At 43.3% G+C, this 22,341-nt stretch overlaps 3 protein-coding genes across 5 annotated transcripts in view; 1 reads left to right on the forward strand and 2 right to left on the reverse strand.

Moving 5' to 3' along the window:
- Positions 1–2,253: 2,253 nt before the first annotated feature.
- Positions 2,254–6,026, reverse strand: klf1 (Kruppel like factor 1 (erythroid)). Its single transcript, XM_069704938.1, has 3 exons — positions 5,512–6,026; positions 4,003–4,849; positions 2,254–3,905 (listed from the first exon to the last, which is right to left on the reverse strand). The coding sequence occupies exons 1-3, from the start codon at positions 5,584–5,586 to the stop codon at positions 3,730–3,732; spliced, it is 1,098 nt and encodes a 365-aa protein (XP_069561039.1). The 5' UTR covers positions 5,587–6,026; the 3' UTR covers positions 2,254–3,729.
- Positions 6,027–7,925: 1,899 nt separating this feature from the next.
- cunh22orf23 (chromosome unknown C22orf23 homolog) lies at positions 7,926–9,851 on the forward strand. 2 transcript variants are annotated; one of them, XM_069704942.1, is made up of 7 exons: positions 7,926–7,937; positions 8,266–8,380; positions 8,464–8,526; positions 8,812–8,961; positions 9,060–9,197; positions 9,395–9,495; positions 9,662–9,848. In XM_069704942.1, exons 2-7 carry the CDS (start codon positions 8,287–8,289, stop codon positions 9,752–9,754), a joined length of 639 nt encoding a protein of 212 aa, XP_069561043.1. In that variant the 5' UTR covers positions 7,926–7,937; positions 8,266–8,286; the 3' UTR covers positions 9,755–9,848. The 2 variants fall into 2 exon arrangements, with proteins under 2 accessions (XP_069561043.1, XP_069561042.1); XM_069704941.1 differs by having other exon boundaries at positions 8,266–8,542; positions 9,662–9,851.
- A 148-nt stretch (positions 9,852–9,999) lies between these two features.
- The window catches only part of micall1a (MICAL-like 1a), a 14,622-nt gene continuing 2,280 nt past the window's right edge, over positions 10,000–22,341 (reverse strand). Inside the window, exons 3-17 of one of the 2 annotated variants that reach the window (XM_069704940.1) lie at positions 20,150–20,198; positions 18,406–18,547; positions 18,015–18,115; positions 16,655–16,788; positions 15,424–16,013; positions 15,285–15,345; positions 14,648–15,087; positions 13,491–13,828; positions 13,270–13,404; positions 13,056–13,182; positions 12,863–12,953; positions 12,157–12,230; positions 11,615–11,729; positions 11,476–11,522; positions 10,000–11,200 (exon numbers count right to left, since the gene is read on the reverse strand). In XM_069704940.1, coding sequence (XP_069561041.1) covers positions 11,067–11,200; positions 11,476–11,522; positions 11,615–11,729; positions 12,157–12,230; positions 12,863–12,953; positions 13,056–13,182; positions 13,270–13,404; positions 13,491–13,828; positions 14,648–15,087; positions 15,285–15,345; positions 15,424–16,013; positions 16,655–16,788; positions 18,015–18,115; positions 18,406–18,547; positions 20,150–20,198 — 2,578 coding nt within the window. In that variant the 3' untranslated portion in view covers positions 10,000–11,066. Of the gene's footprint in view, positions 11,201–11,475; positions 11,523–11,614; positions 11,730–12,156; positions 12,231–12,862; positions 12,954–13,055; positions 13,183–13,269; positions 13,405–13,490; positions 13,871–14,647; positions 15,088–15,284; positions 15,346–15,423; positions 16,014–16,654; positions 16,789–18,014; positions 18,116–18,405; positions 18,548–20,149; positions 20,199–22,341 lie in introns of both variants that reach the window. The other variant, XM_069704939.1, reaches the window with a different exon arrangement.

Genomic DNA, 22,341 nt, shown 5'->3' on the forward strand with positions numbered 1-22,341 from the left:
ACTGCAGATGGAGCCTAATGACCAATCACGTACCTGTTGGTGAAATGTTTGGGATTTACCTTTGGATATCTTGCAAGGCAAGCAGAGTCTCAGTGGATAAGAGCTTAGTGAAGGCAGAGGAGTGTATCTGGAGCACTATATTTATAGGATTACCTCATGTGGGTGTGTTTGGCTGTGAGCGTGGTGATGTGTGCACAGCGTGGATGTCCCTGGTTCACCCTCTATGTTGTCCTGGATTAGCAGCATTAAGAGGCCAATCATAGCCATGATAGTACGCAAAAAAAAAACTTGGAGTGGAGCTCGCTGCTGTACTTAATGATTTGTGGTGTCCAGTAAGATTAAAACACCAAAAACAAAAGACTCTATGTCGCCATGTTCAGGCCATCCAGAAAGTAGAGATGGGTTCATGACAGAGTAACAGAGTAAAGACCACAGACTGGATATAAAAGCGTTCGTAGCTTTTGGGTCTGAAAAATGAGGCCGATGTTGAAGTGCCTTAAGCTGCAATACCACCGAGTGCCACTAGAGGTTGGCTCAGAAAATCCCCTGCCTCCATTGACTCCCATTCAACTTCCTCTCATGAAATTTGAGGTCAGTCATTTTTTTCCAAGAGTTATTTTGGTTTTTCTAGTTAAAGTCACTCCTTCTTATTAGTTGTCTGTTTGATTGACAGGCCTGTGGTGCAGTCAGGTTACAGCTATCGGTGGGCGGGACTAAGTATCCAACCAGATCGAGTCAGATCCAGCGCTCGCTCCTCCCACAGCTCGCCCATATATGGTCACTCCTGACTCCAAACCGTTGCGAACTAGCAATATGGCAACGACCCAGTATCCAAACTCGAGGCTTCGTTAAGGCCGCTCACAAACCAACAGGTGACATCAATGTCAAATTCATAAAATGTATTATGTATTATATGAATTGGGCCTAAATTGACATCATTTGAGTCAGCGTTCGTTGGACTGAAGCCTGCGACACTGAACCACTGCTTCCGACCAACCAGTCAAGTTGCAGTTGACATTCATGTTTGTCGCAACTTGTATAATATGTGCATTGAAGACTTTGTAGGAATCCTCGTGTTCACTGTTTGGCCGAGAAAACCGATTCTGGTTGAGCTAAAGTTCCAGCCATGACAGTAGACGATGCTTCGAATATGGATGCTAAAAGAAAATCTACAATTTCAACAATATCAATGCTTAACAGACGTTTTCCATACAATCTCTTCAGTTTCAAGGTTGATACCCAAGATAAGTGTCCCCCACTGTGGGGGAAATGTGGTCACAACCGCCCCTTTTGTTCCTTAGTTATGGCATCGCATTCACAGGAATGGGACGGACATCATGTAACAGTGACCTTTGACCACCAAATTCAAATCACTTTGTCCTCGAGTCCAAGTGAATCTTTGTCCCAAATTTGAAGAAAGTCCTTCGAGGTGTTTCTTAGGTAATGTGTTCAGTTGAACTGGATGGACACACTGACCTCGACCCAAAACCTAATCAGTTGTTGGTAGAGTTCAAGTGAATGTCTGCAACCATAACCCCGAACGAACCGCAAAGAAATGGGTGTTTATACTGAACATCCAATATATAAAGAATATCGGTTTGAGTTGATATCAACATTATTTTTTACTCGAAGGTATCGGCCCCAAAAATCCAGCATCGTTCAAGAGCTAATTTAAAATAGACTCTTTTGCACAAATGATAACTGTGGGTCAAACACTTTTTTTTTTTTATCCCTTTATAGTTTACCTGTGATGTCACCGTGTCGATGGAGATCTGGTCCGTATTTACAGTAGATGTGCACAAAATTCAAATGAAATAACTTTGTGTTTGCAAATGTTGTTGTGTTTGCGGTTCCGTGTCCTCCCTCGGGGTGAGCACTGGTGAAGAAGGAGCTCCGCAGTGTGATGATGTCCTCCGTCATCTGACATCATCAGGATGAATCAGTGACTGCCGAGTTACATAAAAAGATTTTCATCCCGACATCAGACTCATCCAGATTAGAAACACAGAAGAGTCAAATGCCAACAGTTCTCTGATACCAGCCTGCAGCCAGGAGGACTGCACAGAGATCCGACTGCCACCTACAGGCCGAAGGCTGACATTACACTCGGTATTTGCTTGTTTTTAGTTTTACTCACTCTGAAAACAGGAGTTTGAAACCTGTAACAGTGGTGTTAATCTCATTATAGAGTAGATGTGTGTTTTTAAGATAAGCCTTTAAATAAATTATGCACCACTGAGAAGTAGTTTTACAGCATTAGAAGTCTTTATTATTGGAATCATGATGATGAAAACAATCCTTAAAAGGCTTAAAGCACTCTGAAAATATAAAAACATTGTACAATAGTATAATAATGTCTTTAGATATAAAACATTATAATAATAAATATCTTGCTCATTTTTAGTTGATGATAAAACAACTTGAAAAGATGCAGATTATTTACAGCTTTGAAATCTGTTTGAAGAGAAAGAAAGAAAGAAAGAAAGAAAGAAAGAAAGAAAGAAAGAAAGAAAGAAAGAAAGAAAGAAAGAAAGAAAGAAAGAAAGAAAGAAAGAAAGAAAGAAAGAAAGAAAAAAGCAAACGTGTATTTCTTAAATTAAAATTGATCAACAAATACAAAAACACATAACCCTTCTTTAGTTGTTTTATGATACACTTTTTGGCACGTAATATTTTGAAGGGGAAACAGACAAAGATATCGGATCGTCTCAGCGGTTGTCATGTCTTTGTGCTGGATATCCTGATGTGTATTGTACTGTAAAACCATGCTACACACTTCTTGGTTGGTCTTTTGTTAGTGTTTACGTCTGCTGTTAACCTGCCCACAGAGTGTACAGTGTTTGTCCAACTCACCCTTCTTGCTTTAAGCACACTAACTTTACATCATGAGCATGTGTTGTTGTCCTCGCTGAGCAGCTGGCACTTACAGAAGATTATTTTATTTTAGACTTTTCGAGTGAGGACGTCAGTTTTTCAGCTGGTTGAGTGAAAACTGAGTGTTTGGTTTTGAGGTTTAGGAGTAAAGTTGAGGGTTAGGACCGGAGTTAGGCGTTGCACCACTGAAGGTCCTCAAGATACAAAATGTGATGTTGAAATATTTTTTGGAGGTATGCTGATTTTAAATTCTGCGCACAGGTTATCAGGAGCACCGGATACGAGACTTTAGTAGCTCCAGAGGAATGAAATCTGATGAATTGCTTTAAGTGATGTCACATGAGTTTAGCATCGTTAGAGACCGATTGAAAATGAGAAACAACCCGCGGTTGTTCCTCGTCACTGCTCGACAGTAACTGTATGTCACGAACACAACTGAGTCTGTGACCGAACTGTCGGCCGTCAGCTGGGTTTGTGTTTCATGTCCTGCAGGTATCATGTCCTGATATCTCTGCTTCTGATGCATCTCTTGGTGCTCTTTACAAAACTGTGTCCATTATAAGTCAGTAACTGAGGGTCACCTTTGAAACAACGGATATCAATAATTACATAAAAATCTATTTTATATGTTGAACTGACTCATTTGTCTTTTGAAATAAATCAAAAGCAGATTAAGACAGATTCCTACAAACCCAATGAAGGATTGTCTACGTTTGAATTTATTTGAATTTAAATGGCAGTGGTTTGTCGCTCTCTCTCTGTCTGTGTGTGTGTGTGTGTGTGTGTGTGTGTGTGTGTGTGTGTGTGTGTGTGTGTGTGTGTGTGTGTGTGTGTGTGTGTGTGTGTGTGTGTGCTTCAGGTGTGTCTCTTCATGTGCAGAGCCAGGTGGTCTGAGCGGGAGAAGGCCCGCTGACACAGCATACACTCGTAGGGTTTTTGACCCGTGTGCTTGCGGTAGTGACGCGTCAGTTCGTCCGAGCGGGCGAATTTCCAGTTGCAGCCTTCCCATGAACACTGGTACGGTTTCTCCCCTGGTGGTTAAACGATAAAGAAGACAGTAATCAAGAAATAAATAAGTTAAGTCAAACTTTGAGATTAAGTGTGTGTATTTTTGTTGCTGTTGGTTACCGGTGTGGGTGCGGAGGTGGGCCTTGAGGTGGGAGCTCTTGGTGTAGGTCTTGCTGCAGCCGGGGTATTCACAGCTGTGGATGGCGGGCTTCTTCTTCCCCGCCGCCTTCCTGCCGCGCTTCCCCTCCACCGCACCGGGAGGCAGCGGCGGTCCGATCAGCAGCGGCTGCTGGTGGAGGGGCAGGTGGCCGGTGGCCTGGCTGTGGGTGTAGTCGCAGAAAAGGCCGGCGTTGTGGTTGAAGTAGCTGTAGTGTCGAGGGTCAGAGGTCACAGCCTGAGGTGGGATGAACCTGCTGTCGGGGAAGGTCACCATGGGGGGGCGCTGCTGGGCATAGTAAGGGTGGAAGTCCCATGATGTGACCTTACTGATGCTTCCTCTGCTGTGTCTCTCCACACTTCCTCCCTGATGGAAGTCAAACTGATTTACGTTGTGTACATTTGGAAATGAAGTCCGAGCGGTTTGGTCCTCGTTGTAACCCCGGTGGTACAACTCCGGCTGGACTGCCGTGGTTTCAGCCGGGGACAGGAGCTCGGCCATGAGGCCGCCGCTGCTCATCTGCAGGCTCTCCTGGCCCGGTTGGTCCTTAAACACGCCCGCCTCTACGTACGCTCTGTTTGGGTCGAGCTGCGGGAGCGGTTGGCTGTTGTTGTCCAGGGAGGGGTTGAGGTCGGGCGAAGGGCTGATCCAGTCAGACAGCAGGAAGTCAATGTCCCAAGAGGCCTGGCTGTCCTCATCCAGGAGCTCCTCGGTCATTTGTCGGGAGACCTGCAGCTGCTTCGAGCTGCCCGGTGACAGTTTGTCACTTGTAAAGTCGAGAGGGAGAGACCCGCCATCAGACTTCCACACCTGGATGTTGAAGAGCATCGAGAAGCGAAGATCACCATGAACAGTTCCTGCCCATTAATGTTGGACTTCATTTACAGGCTCACTTTTTTTTTTTTTTTTTAATCTCTTTAATGAAGATTTCATTGGTTTCTGTTTGTTATTTCAAGATAAATGTAAAGTTATTATTTCAGACTATTCTTTTTAAATTAAACATCCACTCCTTGCAAACCATCCTCAGATTATGTTCAAACTACAATTTTTTTTAATGTTGTTAGCAGACAGTTTGTCTAACTAACAATAAGTGCAATCAAACTTCAGGAACAATCCCTCACTAATTATTTACATACATACATACTCAGATTATTTTAAAGGGAAATTGATCATACTTTTGAAAATATGTTTTCCTAACCTGTTCATGAAAACTCACTTTTCTACTAGTTTAGATGTAAAAGTTTCAGTTTCAGAGTTATTTAATAAACATTATAGTTCAAAACAAACATAAACAGTCTGTCAAACGAATATGAAGTGAAATGATTCATCTGTTTTTCTTTTTTACAATAATCCAGATCATACAACATTACTGTCATGGTTCTCTCAGACATGCAGCTGCTGTCTGTCATCTCTTCAGGTCATACAATATACAGCAAAAAAAATGTTTGCGTAAGAACCAACGTGATACTTACTCTCATATCGTCAGCGGGGCAAGCGAGGTTAGAGAAGGAGCTGAAGGACGGGAGCACGGCCTGGGTAACAGCCATCAAGCACTTTGATACGGCAGCAGGTGTAAACAGCAGCAGCAACAGTCAAGTCTCTTTTCTTTTAGTTTTTTTTACCTCTATTTTTCACTTTTACGTGCCGTTGTTACCCCGAGCTAGCAGAAAGTCAAACCCCAGCTGACCAGGCCTCTCATCCCCGTTACAGTGCAGAGACAGAAAGTTTCTCAAAAGCTGCCTCCTTTCGTCATTCCTCCCTCGCTATCTCCCCCTCTTCGCTCTTGTCTATCTCTGTCAGCTGCGAGTTCAACTTCAAATCTCTCTTTTTCATGTAGGTTTGGACCGTTAGGAGGTGGAGCGTGACTGTGAATTATTTCGCTGGCTCATTTTCCTCATCCCCTGAAGATTGGTTGTCTTTAATCACAAAGAAGCTCTTCTATCTCACCGCTGTCTTCCTCTTCTGTGGGATTCAGAGCAAAAAGTCACTTCTGAAAACACTGATGAGCATCAAGCTCTCATTTCACCAAGAAATAACAAGAAACTTGAATCACTAATGCTTAGATCAAAACCCCAAAATAGAGTTTCAGTGCTGAAGTCCTCATTCATTTATTTTACAGGTAAAACACAAGCAAATATTCGGAGGTAAATATGCTGCATGATTTGCTCAAACTTGTGTCTGAAAGCTTTCAAAGTTTGAGTAATGAATCAATAATTTTAAAATTGTTGACACCTACATTCTTGAAATTTGAGACTACAAACAATCAGAAAACAAACATACCTTTTTTGGTTTGTTTCTGGAAAATGTGAAATGACAGGCAATTTTATTTTACATGCAGCGCGCATCATGAAAAATGGTCACAACCAAAAAGCAAAATAACTATAATTTCAAAACAAAACAAAACAACAACAAAAAAAGGGGGTGGAGTGGGGGGGATAGAAGTAGATACATTAATGACAACAATTTGAAAATTTCAACAACAAAAAAGCTATAAGATCAAATAAATAGCTCTTCAAACATCATGCAAATGTTACATTTCCATCCGGTCGTGGCTGTAAAACGCAGTAAAAGAAACTCATTAGTAACAGATCATCGTTATCAGATGACTGCTGGTCGCTATCTAATGAAGCAGAGTGCAGAGTGAGTTCATGTGCACATTTCATCTTAATATGGGATGTAAAGTGTTAATAAAAAAATATATAATTTTTTTAAAAATAATTGTATGTAACCTTTTGTTGCTAAGCAACTTCTTTACACACTTTGAACGTGAATAACGAACTAAAAACATGGTAAACATGTGAGCTGACTGTCATACAAACATATAACGGAAACAAATAATTGATGTGTAATAATTCTGATGGCTATAAAAAAAAAAAAAAAAAATAAAAAAAAATTTTTTAAAAAAAAAGTGCATTTCTTTTGTTTTTGCAGGTCGGTCGGTGTCTGTGTGTCCGCGGTGAGGACACCACTTCTTCTGAGAAGACCTGTGTGTGAAAGGTGATTATATTCGGTTTGCTGTTTATCTGCTGACGTGGTGTAAATGCAGGCTGCTGTCCCCCCGCAGATAAAAAGAGTCCCGGCTGCTGCTGAGCCCCGATTGGCTGATAAAGACTCTCTCTTTCCCTCCGAGTGTTATAGGACGGCGCAGGACGTCCTGCTACTTGGGTCTCTTTGTCTTTTCTATGAGGTGCCTAATACTGAACAAAAATGTCATTTTTTTTCTTCGTGACATGAATTTCTTAAAAAAATTAAAAAAAAAATCTGTTTGTGCAAAGTGGATCTGTGTAGCTCTAAATATTGTATTTTATTTCTCTTATTTCATGGAGTATCCTCTCAGTGGAAATATTCCCCTCATGGCATGTCTAAAGCCTTAAAGCTTTAAAGAGTAAAATTATGAAAATGTTTTACGGTATGAGAAGCAAATTCTTGATTTTATGGATCATGAAGTGATGAAGGCATCGATCATTAAAACCAATGTCTCCCTCTAGTGGTCAAAACCTGCTGCATCTTCTGGTCCTCCTTAAAAACGGGGTCCATCATAATAAGTCAGTCACTGAGGATCACTTATTAAACAATGGATATCAATAATGTCGTAAAAAATGCATCTTATATGTTGAATTTACTCGTTTGTCTTTTGAAATAAATATAAGTCAGATTAAATGCAATCAATAGTTTGGTTGTTTTGGATCATTTTTTGATGTGATATTTTGGACGACGTACCATAGTTTGACATTTATATGGGATATTTTGGACGACATACCATAATATACTTTGTACAAATCAGCCCTGCGTGCAGCTACAGCCACTGTTTACGTAGCGTTACCATGGTCACGCTCGTGGTTACTCGGTTGCTACGGCAACAGACCATCGTACTGGAGAAGACGCTGCGATCTTCCAGGTGTGTATTTAAATCAGCGTGTTGACGGAGGGGTTTTCCATATATAAAGAAAATGGAGGATATATATATTTAATTTCATTTTATTCGATGCGGTTATATGTTTTGTATATTTTTCTCCCGAGCCCGTTAGTTTAAGTGAAATCAACAGTATCTTAACCAGCTAACGCAGCTACCAAGAAGTTAGCTGACAGTTTGAATGGTAAAGTCAGTTATCTACAACCTACAAGACATAAAGAGTCTTCAGCTGGTTAACCTACTAAAACTGAGATGAAAAAAACCCCAAACAAACACGTGCTATATAACAAAAGCCTGGCCTTGCATCCTGCAGGTGAAGCTCAGCTGTTTTCAGATGGAGAACTCCTCACAGGGATCAGCTGGCGGAGGACTGTGGAACAACTGCAGAGCCACCAAGTGCAGCCGGGAGACGGAGGACATGCTGAGAGGTGAGAGGACCTGGAGGAGGTGTGGACAGCACCTTCATCTCGGTTTGTGCCGTGTTCTCCTCACCTTCTGTCCTCCTTCCCAGTATTTAAGGAGGAGTCGATGCTCACCAGCCTCCACAGAAAACAGGTCAACAAAAGCCCGAGAAGTACGTCTGTTTCGAGGTTGGAAGAAGGAACTTTGGTTTTAATGGTGCAGCAGCGTATTGTTTAAAACACAAGACACTATCATGTCATAACTTCACAGCTGAAAGCTACAATAATAATAATAATAATAATAATAATAACAATAATAATACTCTGTCCACTAATTAACACAAACAACCGCTCAATGAGTGCTGGATGCACTTTTTGAAACAGTTAGTATCACAACGTTTTGTGTTGCCACATTAAAAACATGTTGGTTTTTTTACTTTCCCCTTAAAACGGAGCAGCGTTGTGTCCGACCTTTGACCCCACACAGTCCGCTTCGTCCAGTAAACCGGTCCAGAAACACAGGCCGGTCTTTTCTCAGAGACGCAGTGCAGAACAGTGTCGATCTGGGAACAGCTACGAGAGAGAAAAGTTCAGTCCTGGTCCGACACGTATGTTCCTGAAACTATCCCCCTTTTTTAATTTGTTGTTGTCGAGAAACATTCGGTCTCCTTGTTGCTCATCTTTTTCTCCGCCTCCCCCCCTCCAGGAGACTTGGAGAAAGAGAAGAGGAGGCTGCAGAATATCTTCGCAACAGGAAAAGATGAAGTCAAAGCGCCATCGTCTCAGAAAGCTTCTGCTCGTCAGAAGCCAGAAGAACCGGAGGAAAAGGATCGGTACCAGGAAGGTGAGGCAGATACAGATGAGGTGGAAACGTCACAGCAACACATCCATCTGAATGGAAATGGTTCATTAAGAGAGCATCAAAAAATTGACCTTAATAGTCTCTCTGACCTTATAAAGTCCATTTGTGGACCTCCGACTAAATACTGTAGATCCAATGCACCTCAGATGAAGTCTGTATTGTTATTTTTTTCTCTGCAGTTCTGAATGAGATCAAGGAAAGACGCCAGTTTCTGGACGATATGGCGTCTCTGGGTCAGGAGTGGCAGTATGTTGAAATCATCAACGCTCAGATAACACAGGTGAACCAGCGGTTTACATTTAGATTCTTATAAATATAATGAGACGAAGCAATTCAAACTAATCCTCAAAATGGCTTTAGGCTCAGATTTCATAAAACCTGACAAGCAAAAGAATCATTTAGTCTCTCTGGGATGAAACCGTTCTGTGTCACGACTCCAATTACAGAAAATGCGTGAACTGGAGGTGCTGGAAAATCAACGGAGAGCAGACGGGACAAGAGACGGCGTGTCAGGAGAAGGGACGGACCGGCACCACTGACCGGACACGTGGAAGGAGGAACGCACCGTCAAGACAAAACCATTCGACGCAGACTTGATCTGAGCATTAAAACCCACAACAAACATGATCTACTTCCATGATCTTACTTTATTCCTCCGCCTTCCAGTGTCAGTATTGTCTATAATCCTGCTGCTGTTTGAGGAGCATGTAAAGCTGATGACGTGTGGCACTACAGAAGCCCTTGGTTTCAGCTGGACAGGAAGAGAGGCACGGAGAAACAGATATTAAAGACAAACCATTTAAAATGGAGCACGAGTTCATACTCTAAGAGACGACACGGAAACAGAGAGGAAACACATACAGACATTTACATCAGCTCCAACAGCCACATATGTAATTAAATAAATGGCACTCAATCTTAATATTAACATCCCCCCCAATTCATTTTAAGGCAAAACAAATGTACAGAAAGGCATAAATATAAATTAATGATTGCATATTTAGGTTTCAGACAAAACTGTTCTAAACTGGGCTTTTTGCTTCAGTTGATAAAATAACATTTACTGATAATCATTTTTGTTAAAACCAATGGACATCTTGGGTTTGTTACTTCGTTAATGTTACTCCCCCAAATCCCCCCCACCCCCCAAACCTTTACGTTTTCTTCCCATTCACACCCACTCATAAATACTTTATCTACGTTCACGTCTTTATTTTTGAAGATCTGCAGTTAATGACGCCGTCGCTGAAGAAAACAAAACACGAGGAAACCACAAACAAAATAGCAGCTACAAGTTCTCAGGTATCCGCTTTTGATTGAGCATTTCAAGAGCTGATGTTACAAGTTTAAAGCAGATGTCATCTTAAAAACCTTCTACTCGTACCACAAACTAGACGCCACGTAAAACCTCATATCCATCGACTCACCTTAGAAACAGGAGAGGAGTGTAAGTCGGGTTAAGAGTAAACATATTTTTAAAAAAAGTCATGTAAATCGAGGATCGACTTAAAATGAACCGTCAAATGAATCCCATCGTTGCTGTGCAGTAACACAGAAACCTGCTCTACACTTCACCAGCTTGACTATTCAGAGTTTAAAGCGCTCGAAGCGCCGGAGTTGTTACGAGTTTCTCTTTAAAACGCACACAAAGGCAACTGAAAAAAGTCCCGGCAGAGTTTTTTGGAGAGGATGTCAGCAGGGAGCAGATTCTGGGCTGCACTTCAAGCGATTAATAACACAATGAGGAGACATTATCTTCTTGACGAGGGATATTTCTTCTCTCGTGTTTTTTTTTTTTTTTTGTCTCGTTAAAATGGTCAAACTTCCCCTGGAAGCAGACGCGTCATCTCCTCAGCTCTTCTCCTTACGAGGGCTGCTGCTCTTCCCTGGTTCTCCTTTATGGCTCAGCCTCTTGAGCACCTTGATGGGTTTGAACTTGGCCCCTTTTTTCTTCTGCTGGTCGCCGTCTGGATCCTTATGAAAGTCTGAGGATAAAAAAAAGAGAAAGAAATTAAAGTACAACAAAATTTAAAATGGCAGACTTTGTGTTAAGTTACTTTTTAAATTTTTTTTTTAGATGTAGGTATGATCTACATATCCACCGAATTTTGTGCACGTAGGTAAATGTAGCTGTTTAGGGGGTGCTACGGAGTCATTTGGCCACGCCCACTCACCAAACCACTACAATACTTCATGAGTTTTTATACAATTATTATTAACATGTTTAGTGAATGTTCTGCTGAAGGAAACGTCATCCCACCTTTCTTCTTCAGCATGGCCTCCATCAACTTGTCCTCCTCTTCTTCCCTGTGGCAGAAGAACATTTCAGTTGTAAATCTCAACCACCTGTAAACTGCGGCGTCACCACAGATCACACCGTAGCGACCAGCGTGGATCACCTCTGTCTGTCCTGGTCCATGTTGTTCACTATTTGGTTGCGCTGTTCGATGATGGTGACCAGCTCGGCCATCAGCTCCTGCTCCCGACTCTTGTCCTCGTCACTCCAGTCTTTCTCTGAGAGGGAGGAAGGCGCGATGAATAATTTACTCGTATGATACATAACGTGAATTCACAAAGTCAGTATTTAAGCATTTTAACTCAACACTTCAGAAGGTTTATCAATTATTGACGCAAACAGCGGAGCCTCATTAAGTATACATGTAAATGCACAGTCAGCAGTCTTCTATTGATGAGTGAAGCATTGAGTGTTTTCTTCCACCACTTTTATATTTAGGACGATTTAAACTGCTGCTATGTTCGTGGAGGGCAGAAACTAATAATAATATTAACTAAGAAAAAAACCCACACCTGAAAGGTAAAAACAATGTATGTATCAGAATATCATGATTTTTATTGAGCATATAGTGCTGGAAGCCACTGAAGGTTTAAATTCAGGATTTCTAATAAATAATACAAATGCTAATAATAACAAATAATAAACCTGGTTTGTTGAGAAGACATCTGAGCTCGTACTCCACATCGGCCTGCCTCTCCTCCAGATTCTGCTGCTTCGCCCTGCGGTGAGAAACATAGCGAGACGGTTGGAAATCTGTGACCTCCACTTTATTACTTTTCTGCAGAGTCTTTATGTAAAAACAATAAATCAGCCACAAAAAAAGTCTAGAGAAGGACTTTCATGTTTTTCAAAGTTTCCCTGCCACCACATATTTTCTTTCAAGCATTAAAAAAGGGAAGGTGAAGTGAAACTGCGTTTAGTTGGTGGATAATCTCCAACCTCAAAGCTAGATGGTGCTGAATCCCTTGACGCTGCTCCTTCATACACATGACTGCATATTTTAAGAATTAGATCGCAAGAGAAATTTGATAGTTTTGACATTTAAAGAATCTCCAGTCAACATCGTTGTTGTTTCGGGAACTTCTCGAAACGTTCCTGCAGCGTTATTCACTTCCTGAGTGTCCATCAGTGCTCACATTGTGGCACAAAGTCAGATTTTATAAAGGATACGGCTCAATACATATTTTTAGTCACAGAAATACTCTATCCCGGCTCAGTCAAAAATAAGGTGATTATCATTACGTAAGTGTCTGAAAACTGAACTTGCTGGTGTCATAAAGGCAGAATAACTGGTTGGATTATTACTCTGACGTCAGGTTACACGAAGGTCGTACTGCAGCCTGAAACTCACGTGTAGACCAGCTCGGCTTCTCGTCGGACTAAAAGGTGTTTATCATGAATCAGAGTGAACCAGTCGACCAGCAGGCGCTCCTCATCCTCATCTGAACGTGGGAGACAGAGATATATATATGAATATGCATATTACAAAGACATTGGTTCATTTCGTACTTGAAGAAACTATTAAAAGCGCCGTGACGTGGTACCGTTGGGGTTGTCCCTCAGCTTCTTCTCCAGATCCACTCCCCTCTGCTCCAGCTCATCCAGATGTGTCTCCAGCTGACTCATCTCCCCGTGGATGTCCTCCACTGGGATGTATTGATCTGACTGCACCTGCGTGGACGTTCGGACCGGATGGAAACTACTTCAACACTTTTTGTTTCTGTGGTGAAACATATATTGTGCGTGTAGTTTTTAAACCTTGCGTTTGATGAGCGGGAAGCCGTGGCCGGGGGCTGGAGGTCGAGCGGGACGAGGGCCTTTCGGCGGTTTGGTTTTGGATTTAGCAGGCGAGGGAGAAGCTTTCCTGTTGAAGGGGTTCTCCTTACATATCCGCTAAAAAAAGAAATAAAAAAAAGCATGAATTTATAAAATGTGCCTATTGCTTTACATCAGATTGTATTGAGAGGCGGTGCTGGCACCTTGTTGTGTGATTGGGTAGCCCCTGTGGCCAGCGGGCTGGGGGTCCCGGTGGGCCGTGGTGGCGGGGCCCCGGGACCTTTGGTCCCTGTGTTGCGACTGGTCTGTGGGGTGGCTGGAGCTGAGCTGGCATTCGCTGGCGTAGGAGAAGGGCTCAGGGAGGCGTGAGGCAGACGCTCCGCAGAGGAGGAGGAAGCCGTGGAGTCGCACGGCGAACAGATGGAAGGCTCAGAGACGCTTTTGGTGAAGGCGTGTTCCTGGTCGCTGCTGGCACCGCCACCCAGAGGGAGCAGGGAGGAGCTGTGGTCGGAGCCAGAGGACAAACTCTCTATACTGAGAGCTGGAGAGGGAGAGCAGGAGGAAGGCTGAGAAACAGAGAGGGCTGAGGGAGAAAGGTTTTTGTAAGAACAAAGAACAAAGGCGGCGGAAATGAAACGGGAATCAAAGTAGTTGGGACAGATTGAAATGGAGAGAGGACGAGGAACAAAAGAACAAGAGAGAACATTGTTAACATCTATTTACAACATAACGCTTTCTTTCTTTCTTTTTTTTTTTTAGTCACCATTTAAAGAGAAGCTATTTTTGTTCTGTTAGCTCAACCGAACAAATTCAATTTAAGCGTGTTTGGATCAACATCAAATTAATCTAATTTAACCCGTCGAGCTCTGAAATCACGTGTTTCAGCTCAAGCAAATGTTTGATCTCATCACACGAGAGGTAATTAATCCTGCATTTTCAGGGTTTAAAGAGTTTGTTACTGGCCAAATCAAACACATGATCGCGACTCATCACAGTTTTCATGTGACTTTCTGAAAAAACAACTGAAGGTAAAACAACCAAAAAGATCTGACAATAACAATCAGTATGTGCACCTAAAAATATAACACAACCTGAATCATCTGCCATTTACCTGAATTTGTCCCATTACACCATAATTCAATAAACTCTACATTCATTTAAATGAATTAAAAGTCGTAGGTGATGTGGACAATTTAACATGAAGCTGAAATTTCCCAACGTCTCAATAAATCCTCTGTAGTTGCATCAAATAGCATCAACGCATGTTCTCCTTCAAAAACAGAAACATTTCTAGATCGCCACCCTAAATCCTAAAATGATGGTTCGGCTAACTGGTGCTTGTGCTTCTGATAAAACCGACCTTGGTTACCAGACGGTGTCTGTGGAGCGCGAGGTGCCGGACGTTTCTTGCTTATGGCGGCTCCGGGACTGGTGGAGCGGGAGGAGCTTCCTCCGGTGGGCGGAGCCTCTGCACCCGCTGAGTCAGCTGCCCGGGTGATGCGGTACCATGGGTGACTCGCCACCACTGAGGGTGGGACCGCTCCTCCTTCACTCCCCTCTTCTTCATTTACCTCGTTATTATTTTCATCATCATCATCTTCGTCATCATCATCCTCAAATGGGTTGGAGGGCTGGGCGGGGGGCGTGCTGGGTCTGGAGCCGTCCCCTTGGAGAGAGGACAAAGAGCCTGTGTTTGGAGGTGTTGCCAGTCCAGCGGGGGGAGGGGGAGGGGCTTTCTTCTTCTTGGATTCTGATTGGACCAGGGCGAGCCAAGGTGGGTCTTTGGGTTTATGGGTGCCACTGAACAGTGAGATACACAGATAGTGATGGAGGGGTCGCACACAGGAAAGACAACAAAAGTACATCACCGTGGAAACATGGAGGGGCGGCAAACACATGCTGTGACATTTCAAAATATTTGACGAAGACCGTGATGATATGATGAAAGGTAGGTGGGGACGGACAGAAAAACAGGAATTAAAGAGAAATTCAGCTACCTTGCAGGAGACTCTGATCTCTCTCGAGGTTTGGGAGGAGTTGGAGGCTTCTGACGTTCAGCTGCGAACACGAGTATCACCATGAATAAATGATGCGTCTTATCTTTACAGTAATTAATGTCCTGCGTTAAGCACTCACCGACTGTAACGTCTGCTGTGCGGGGGAGCCGGACCCGAGGGGCCGGGCGAGGTGGAGGAGCGGGTTCGGAAACCCGGCGCGGCGCTGGAACCGGCCGACTGATGCTTTCGGGGTGACTGACGGGCGTAGAGGGGAGGTCGCCGTTCGTTGTACATTTGTCTGCTGCTTGAGCGTCTTCCTCTTTCTCTTCCTCCTCTTCCTCGTCAAAAGGGTTGGGAGGAGAAGAAGGACGTGGTTTCTCCTCCGTCTCCGTACTGACATCCGTCTCTTTTGCTTTTTCCAAAGAGTCTGTTTTGTTTGTTGTAACAGGAGCGACTGTGACAGAGTCGCCGGTGGGCGTGTCAGTGTTGTTTAACTGTCTTATTGGAGAAGGCGTCTTTGCCGGGTCCCTCTCAGACGGAGCGGCGTGATGAACCGTGCTGCGACCAATCCTGGTCGAGGGAGCCGACACAGGTCTTTTACTAAGATCTGGCCGGCCGTTCTGATTGGCTGAGGCGTGCCTCGTGAGGTGACGTGTGCAGACCAATGCGCCAGAGTCACTTTCTAATCTGTACGATCCAGGAAGCAGGGTGCTGTGACACTCTGTGCACCTGAGAGAAATGAGAAAAAAATTAATAAGCACAAGTTATACAACATTAATCTGTAAATTGTGTGATAAAATCCAACTGTGGCTTTATTTCTTTTGCAAATAATACTTTAAGATTTTTGATGACACCAAACTATTGACTGTATATATAAGTGGATGAAGCTTCCAGGTCCGAACAATGCTGAAGTGCTTTAAGCTGCAATACCACCGAGTGCCACTAGAGGTTGGCTACTAAAAGCTCCATTCGACTAGTCTCATAAAATTTGAAGTCAATCAAATTTCTTCACAAGTTATTTTGGTTTTGCTAGCTTAAGTTTTATTATTTTTTTCTGGAGGTCCATCTGAAAATAATCCCGCCATTAATTCAAAAATAAGCTTCAAAAAGATGTGTTTTTGGCGGGTGGGTCTGTTTGATTGACAGGCCTGTGGTTCAGTCAGGTTACGGCCATCAGTGGGCGATCGCGCTGACAACATGCTTGTTGACACACCGGTTGTTGTGTAGTGTTTGTTGTTTGCAGTATTAAACTTCACTTGCTGTCGACGCGGGTGTCACCAAATCAACTACGACTGAAATCTTCAGGATTACTTCAAACGACTTTGTCTTTATTGCAATGTCAAAAAATATTTTGTGGCATTTGTGCTCACCTGAAACAGTTGCGGTGGTAGAGCTTGCCGTCCACCAGGAACCGCTGCACCAGGTGGACGTGCTTCTGGCAGGCGGCGCAGGTGCTGCTGAGCGTGCTGCGCTTCGCTGCCGCCTCGTCACCCGTCTGGATCGGCTAGAGCACGCGACCGGGATGTTGTTCGCAGGAGGAGGGAGGAGTGGGGGAGAGGGCAGGGAGGAGACATCAGGGGAAGGGGGGAGATGGATAGTAATGGGGGAGGAGGGAGGGGGGAGATCATACACGGAGTCAGGATTTGAAGGTGTGGATTGATCATTATGTTTCGCTCGCTGCATCTACTGCTCGTTGATTCTGCGTTTCATTATTTCTTCTTTCAGTTTTAAGCATCATTTGATTACTACAAACATCTATCTAAATTTTATATATATATATATATAAATATAATGATATATATATATTTATATTAAAAAAAAAGAAGTTTATTAGTAAAAAAAAAAAAAATCCAAGCAGCTTATGTTAGTGGCTCTGGGAGTCACTTATTTTGGCAATGATTGATACTTAGGATTGATGTTGTTTTGGGGTTAGAAGCAGCATTTTTCCAAAGCTTGGCACACAGTGTTAGGAGAGTACAACTGTTAGTCGCTTATTTAGTTAAAAAAAAAGAAAAAGAGAAAGAAAAAAGACTGACCTAACAGTGTGGCTTTCACCTCCTAGCCCACTCCCCACCCCCCACCCCCACCCCTACTGCCTAGGCTCAGGACCAGAGAGTGGAGGGGGGATCAGATGTGAGGAGGAAGAACAGGAAGAGGAGGGAGTGGAATGAATTTCCATCTGAAGAGGGAAGGGGGGAGCGAGGGGGGGAGTGAGGGGGGGTGATGAGGAGGATGCCAGCACATGGGCGTACGGGATGGAGGAAAGAAGTCGAGGGCATGCCAAAGAGAAGAGAAACAGGATACAGAGGCTATCTTTATAGACTTATTCTACCGCTGGGGCTTTGTCTCACCCCCCCCACCTCCCCCCTGCCGTGCAACACAAAGCTCACTCAAGGAAGTGAATATATAAAAATCCATGTGTGTAATGCACATTGTTGTACTGAAACAGCATGATGAGAGTCAATACCCCCAAAATAGTTCATGCAAAATGCGACTCCAAGGCTTCAGACACACATTATTACACTTAAATGTGATGTTCCAGCCAGCGTCTCCATCATAAACTAAATATCACGTGAAAGCTACAGCTTGCTATCATGCAGCTCCAGTAGATTTCATGCGGTTTAGTGTCGCCTAAAGTCCTTTAGGGGTGGAAAAAAAATAAATAAAGACATATGGACGAGGTGCTGTTTATCTCTGTGCCTTTTTCCTGGTATCAAGTCTTATACTTACCTCGGTGTCAATCACTTTGTCTTCCAGAGGGGTTGGAGGCCTTTTCTGGGCTGGCTCGTTAAGACCGACAGAACTGAGCCTCTTCATACAGGGAGGGTTGGCTGTGTTGGGAGGAAGTCATAATGACATAAACTAATCATGTAAATTGTTATCACATTCACCGGTTAAGCTGCTCGATGCCACGATGTGCTGGGAGTGACTGGCTTTGAATTATGATCACAGAAAGAACTACATTACAGTAAACTGCAGCACTGAATTCAACCAAATGACTGAATATACTGCACCTGTAACATGTTTTGGTGAAGAAAGAACTGACTGGGTCTTTAATAACAAGATTATGAAGCTTAATATTTTTGTCCACTCTTGTGCAAGTCAAACTGAATTTACTCACCTTGAGACTTGTTGTTGAAAAAGTTGTAGTACTGCGACACGTATGTGATGATGCTGAGCCGGTCAGGCACTTTCATGGACACCATGTCTTCCGGGTCCAACAGGGCTGGAATCCCCAGCTGTGTCTCGGCCACTTCGAACGCCTGCGATGAAGCAGAAGACAGAGAGAAGGAGGAAAGGAAGGAAAAGAGGTAGGAAGGAGTAGGAAACAAGAGAAGATGTCAATAAATCAACAACAACTAATTATCTTCTCACTTTAACAATTAACTTGTTTTAAAATCGAAATCTGAAATCAATTCGAGTAACAAACCTGGATTACTTGTTACAGCCTGTTGTGGCAGTTTAGTCGGATTTCAGTTTGTATTTTGGGACTATTTGTTTATCGTAAGGAGCTGCCATTGAAACTTTTGAAAGTGAGGTCTGTGTTATCCAATTGAGAACCTCTGCAAATAAAACTGACAATATCTGAATATCCCAATAGCACTAGAGTATCAAGCTACACTGCATGCTTTGTTTTTGTGATTTGGGTGAACCTACCCTTTAATTCAAATGTAAAAACAAAGAAATTACAGCCCCGATTACACAACGACAAACAGTCACAAAGCTCTGGACTGCCAATGATTACACATGCAAACTGAAACTAATTGACATGAATCCAAATACATTGGAGCACACTTCAAATATTAAGTGTCTCTCTCTTGGGTTGACCTGCTGGAGGATACATGGGGGGGGGGGGGTATCGTAACTCAGCTTTATATGAACCTATTGTAGTTCAAATGCAGATCTTTCACAAAATGTGAATATTCAAAGTACTGGTCCAAAGTTGAAAGATTTGACAAAACAAGAGTGTTTGAGAGAGACATGAAACAGACAGCGATTTATTTTGCTGCCCGTATAATGTGATCATGTGAACACTGCTGAACTAAAGCTGCCAAACGGAGTCTGCATGTGACAGCAGTCACACATGAACAGGGACAAAACATTGCTTCAACATGTATTAGTTAGAGCTGCACCTTCTGTACGAAAAGGGATTTAGAAAAGTAATCCCAGAGGAAGGAATATATTCACAGAGCTCAATCGGTGTCTTAAAAAGTCAAATACAACCTGGTTGCTTTGTGTGCTTTCCACATTTGCATTCACTCCAAACTAGGCCTTATGGATAAAAGTGAATTACTTGCTTTCTTTTATATAAAGCCAAAATTGCAGCCAGCAAATTGCCTCACTTTTCTTAAAAGCTGCAGGACATAAAGAAAGTAAACAGCAGCAAAAACCCACCAGAGTTTTTAGCTGACTTTTTAAAGCCGGCTTAAAGACCATGTGGAAAATCCAACAAGGCCAATATGTTATTTTTGTTTTTTTGCTGGTTTTCATAAAGTTGTAAAATCAGCACTTTTGCACTGAATATCCTCACTTCATGGCCTCTCCACAGGCTTGTGACAAGAATTTTCCTTTGACCCCGAGGCTCCGACTTCCTCCCCTCTTCTCACTTTGATCTGGTCAGGCTCCAACAGAGTAAAGTAAACTCCTCTGCACACACCCGCCGTGACTGCACGCAGTCGTAAGGCCTCATCGTTTTCTTGTTGGAGCAGAAACAGATGCAACGCCTGAAGCCGAGTGATAGATAGAAAATGAGCTCATAGGTGATGTAACACCTCCTCCCTTGAAGCGCAGGCGGTTCCCCAGAATGACAGCATCATAGGCACATTGTTCAAGACCCAAAACACACAGCTGTAAGATGGACTCACCAGTCGGTTGTTCTCGTAGATGTTATCTTTAGACAGCGAGCTGAAATCTCTGGAATGACAGAAAAAAACCAACCCTGTTTAAGATAATGCAGGTAGCCAGTGTAGTTATATAGCAACTGATGGTATCTCCTTTTGTATCACGTACATACACGCTGACCTTTTTTTTTTTACCACTTCTGTTACGAGCCATCAAAAAGCTATTACTGGCCTGACAGCAAGGCAGACTGAAATACTACAGTTGCCCTCCCCGACTACCACGACTGACAATTTCCAAACCGCACATAAATGATGCCTGATGTGAAACACTGCCAGAACAAAAAAAACAACAAAAAAAAGGAAAGAAGCAGCTGGGCTCAAACAGGAGCGATGGGCTGATAATTACAAGGCCCGGCTCTGAAATGCCCAGAGAGAGGAACTAAAAGTTGGGCTCGCACCAGTAAACATCCTGCAGTAAAAACTTGGAAAAAGTGTCTGAGGAGCGCTGGAAGGGAAGTGTGATTGTGTACACGAGTAAGTGTGTGCAGTGAAAAACAAAAAAACAAAAAAAAACACCACGACCCTGACGAGCCGCTTGCGGAGACCATGTGGAAATTTCAAGAAGGCGAAACCCTGTGAATGAGCTCCGTGTTGGAGCCTCACAGACTGACCTCTGTTCTCTCTAATCTGGTTCCCATGGCTACAAACACAGTGAGCAGCAGACCTGATATCAGGATTGTGTCAAACCAAGTCCACTCTGTCAACTCTAACAGACAGAGCCAGATGAAAATGCAGAAACTTGGAAAAAAAATAGACCCAAAAACTCTTGTTGGGAGCTCAAATTTTGAAGTCCTAGAAGAGACAGTGACACAGGTGGTGAAATGCAGTGTGATCATCCTAATCCACTGGAATCAGCGTCTCGCTCCATGGTTTATTTTGGGAAGCAGCACTGCTGAGGAAACTGTCTGTCTGTGTGTGTGTGTGTGTGTGTGTGTGTGTGTGTGTGTGTGTGTGTGTGTGTGTGTGTGTGTGTGTGTGTGTGTGTGTGTGTGTGTGTGTGTGTGTGTGTGTGTGTGTGTGTGTGTGTGTGTGTCTCGGGTATTTTGAAATCCACATGATCAGAACTCGGGTGAACCAGTGCATCCCAGAAATCTGGTTCAGTCAGACAGAAAGATTTGTGCGCGAGCGTACAGGGTAGAGATCAGATCAGATAGAGGGACGTCGTGACGGTCCAGAAAAATCAAGCTTTTAAATATGTAAGAATCAGATGTTTTAGTGGAGAAGGTGAGACGATAAGGGCCTCATTTCAATACAAAGAGGGCAGGAAACTAAAGTAGATGATGAGCTGCGTACATGAACAGGATTTAATGTAAAAACAAGCGTGACTCCACTGTTTCTTTCCACTTCGGGGTCACTTGACCACGAATGATTTCTTACACCCACATGTCCTCCCTCCTTCGGTGCGCCTCGGCTAGAGGAATTCTGATGAGGCCATTTGCTGTACTAACATCTCTCCTCCGCATCAGTGTGTATTTTGATGTGAATACATTGGCTGCAGCACTACAATGGCCCGGGCCCTGCATTAGAGCTAAATCCAGTTTGACAGGCGGAGGTCTCAGCTGCAGATTAGCCTGATGAGCTGTCTGTCTGGATCAGAGCTAGTTCAGCCCGGGTCACTACAGAAAGACGGAAAAGCTGAACTGAGAAGAGAGCATGCTGGGACACGGTGAAGAGGGCAAAGCTCGAAAGCCCGGTGTCTAGGATTTTGTCCCTTCTTGTACTTTCAGCTTAACTGTTTGTGCACAACATGTTCCACTTCACCGGATGCCGTCCAATGTGCTCACCGGAGAGGTGAATACTGTCCGAAAACATCATCCTGTCAGACCACATTTTCTCTTTGTCCCCTCGGGACACTTCACGGACTGGATGCTTTTTTTTTTTTTACGCCATCCACCCACAACAACAGAGGCTGCTGCCTAGTTTCAGTAACAATCAAACTATTAATCTCGTCGCTGTCATAACACGCTCAAACCAAACGGAGCTACAATTATGCGACACGGTACTTGTCGACAACAGATGCAGATGTGAGTCATATGAAGGTCGGAGAGTTTCTGTGTATATTTAGTGTCACACCCAGCAAATCGTGAAAACATTTCAAGTCCAATGATTCACCTATCTGGACACTGAAAACAAAGGATGGTCCTCTAATATGGGAG

This window comes from Brachyistius frenatus, unplaced genomic scaffold, assembly GCF_029030835.1.
Source record: "Brachyistius frenatus isolate BFR_SWC_R1_liver_20210118 unplaced genomic scaffold, ASM2903083v1 Contig_53, whole genome shotgun sequence".
Classification (NCBI taxonomy): domain Eukaryota; kingdom Metazoa; phylum Chordata; class Actinopteri; family Embiotocidae; genus Brachyistius; species Brachyistius frenatus.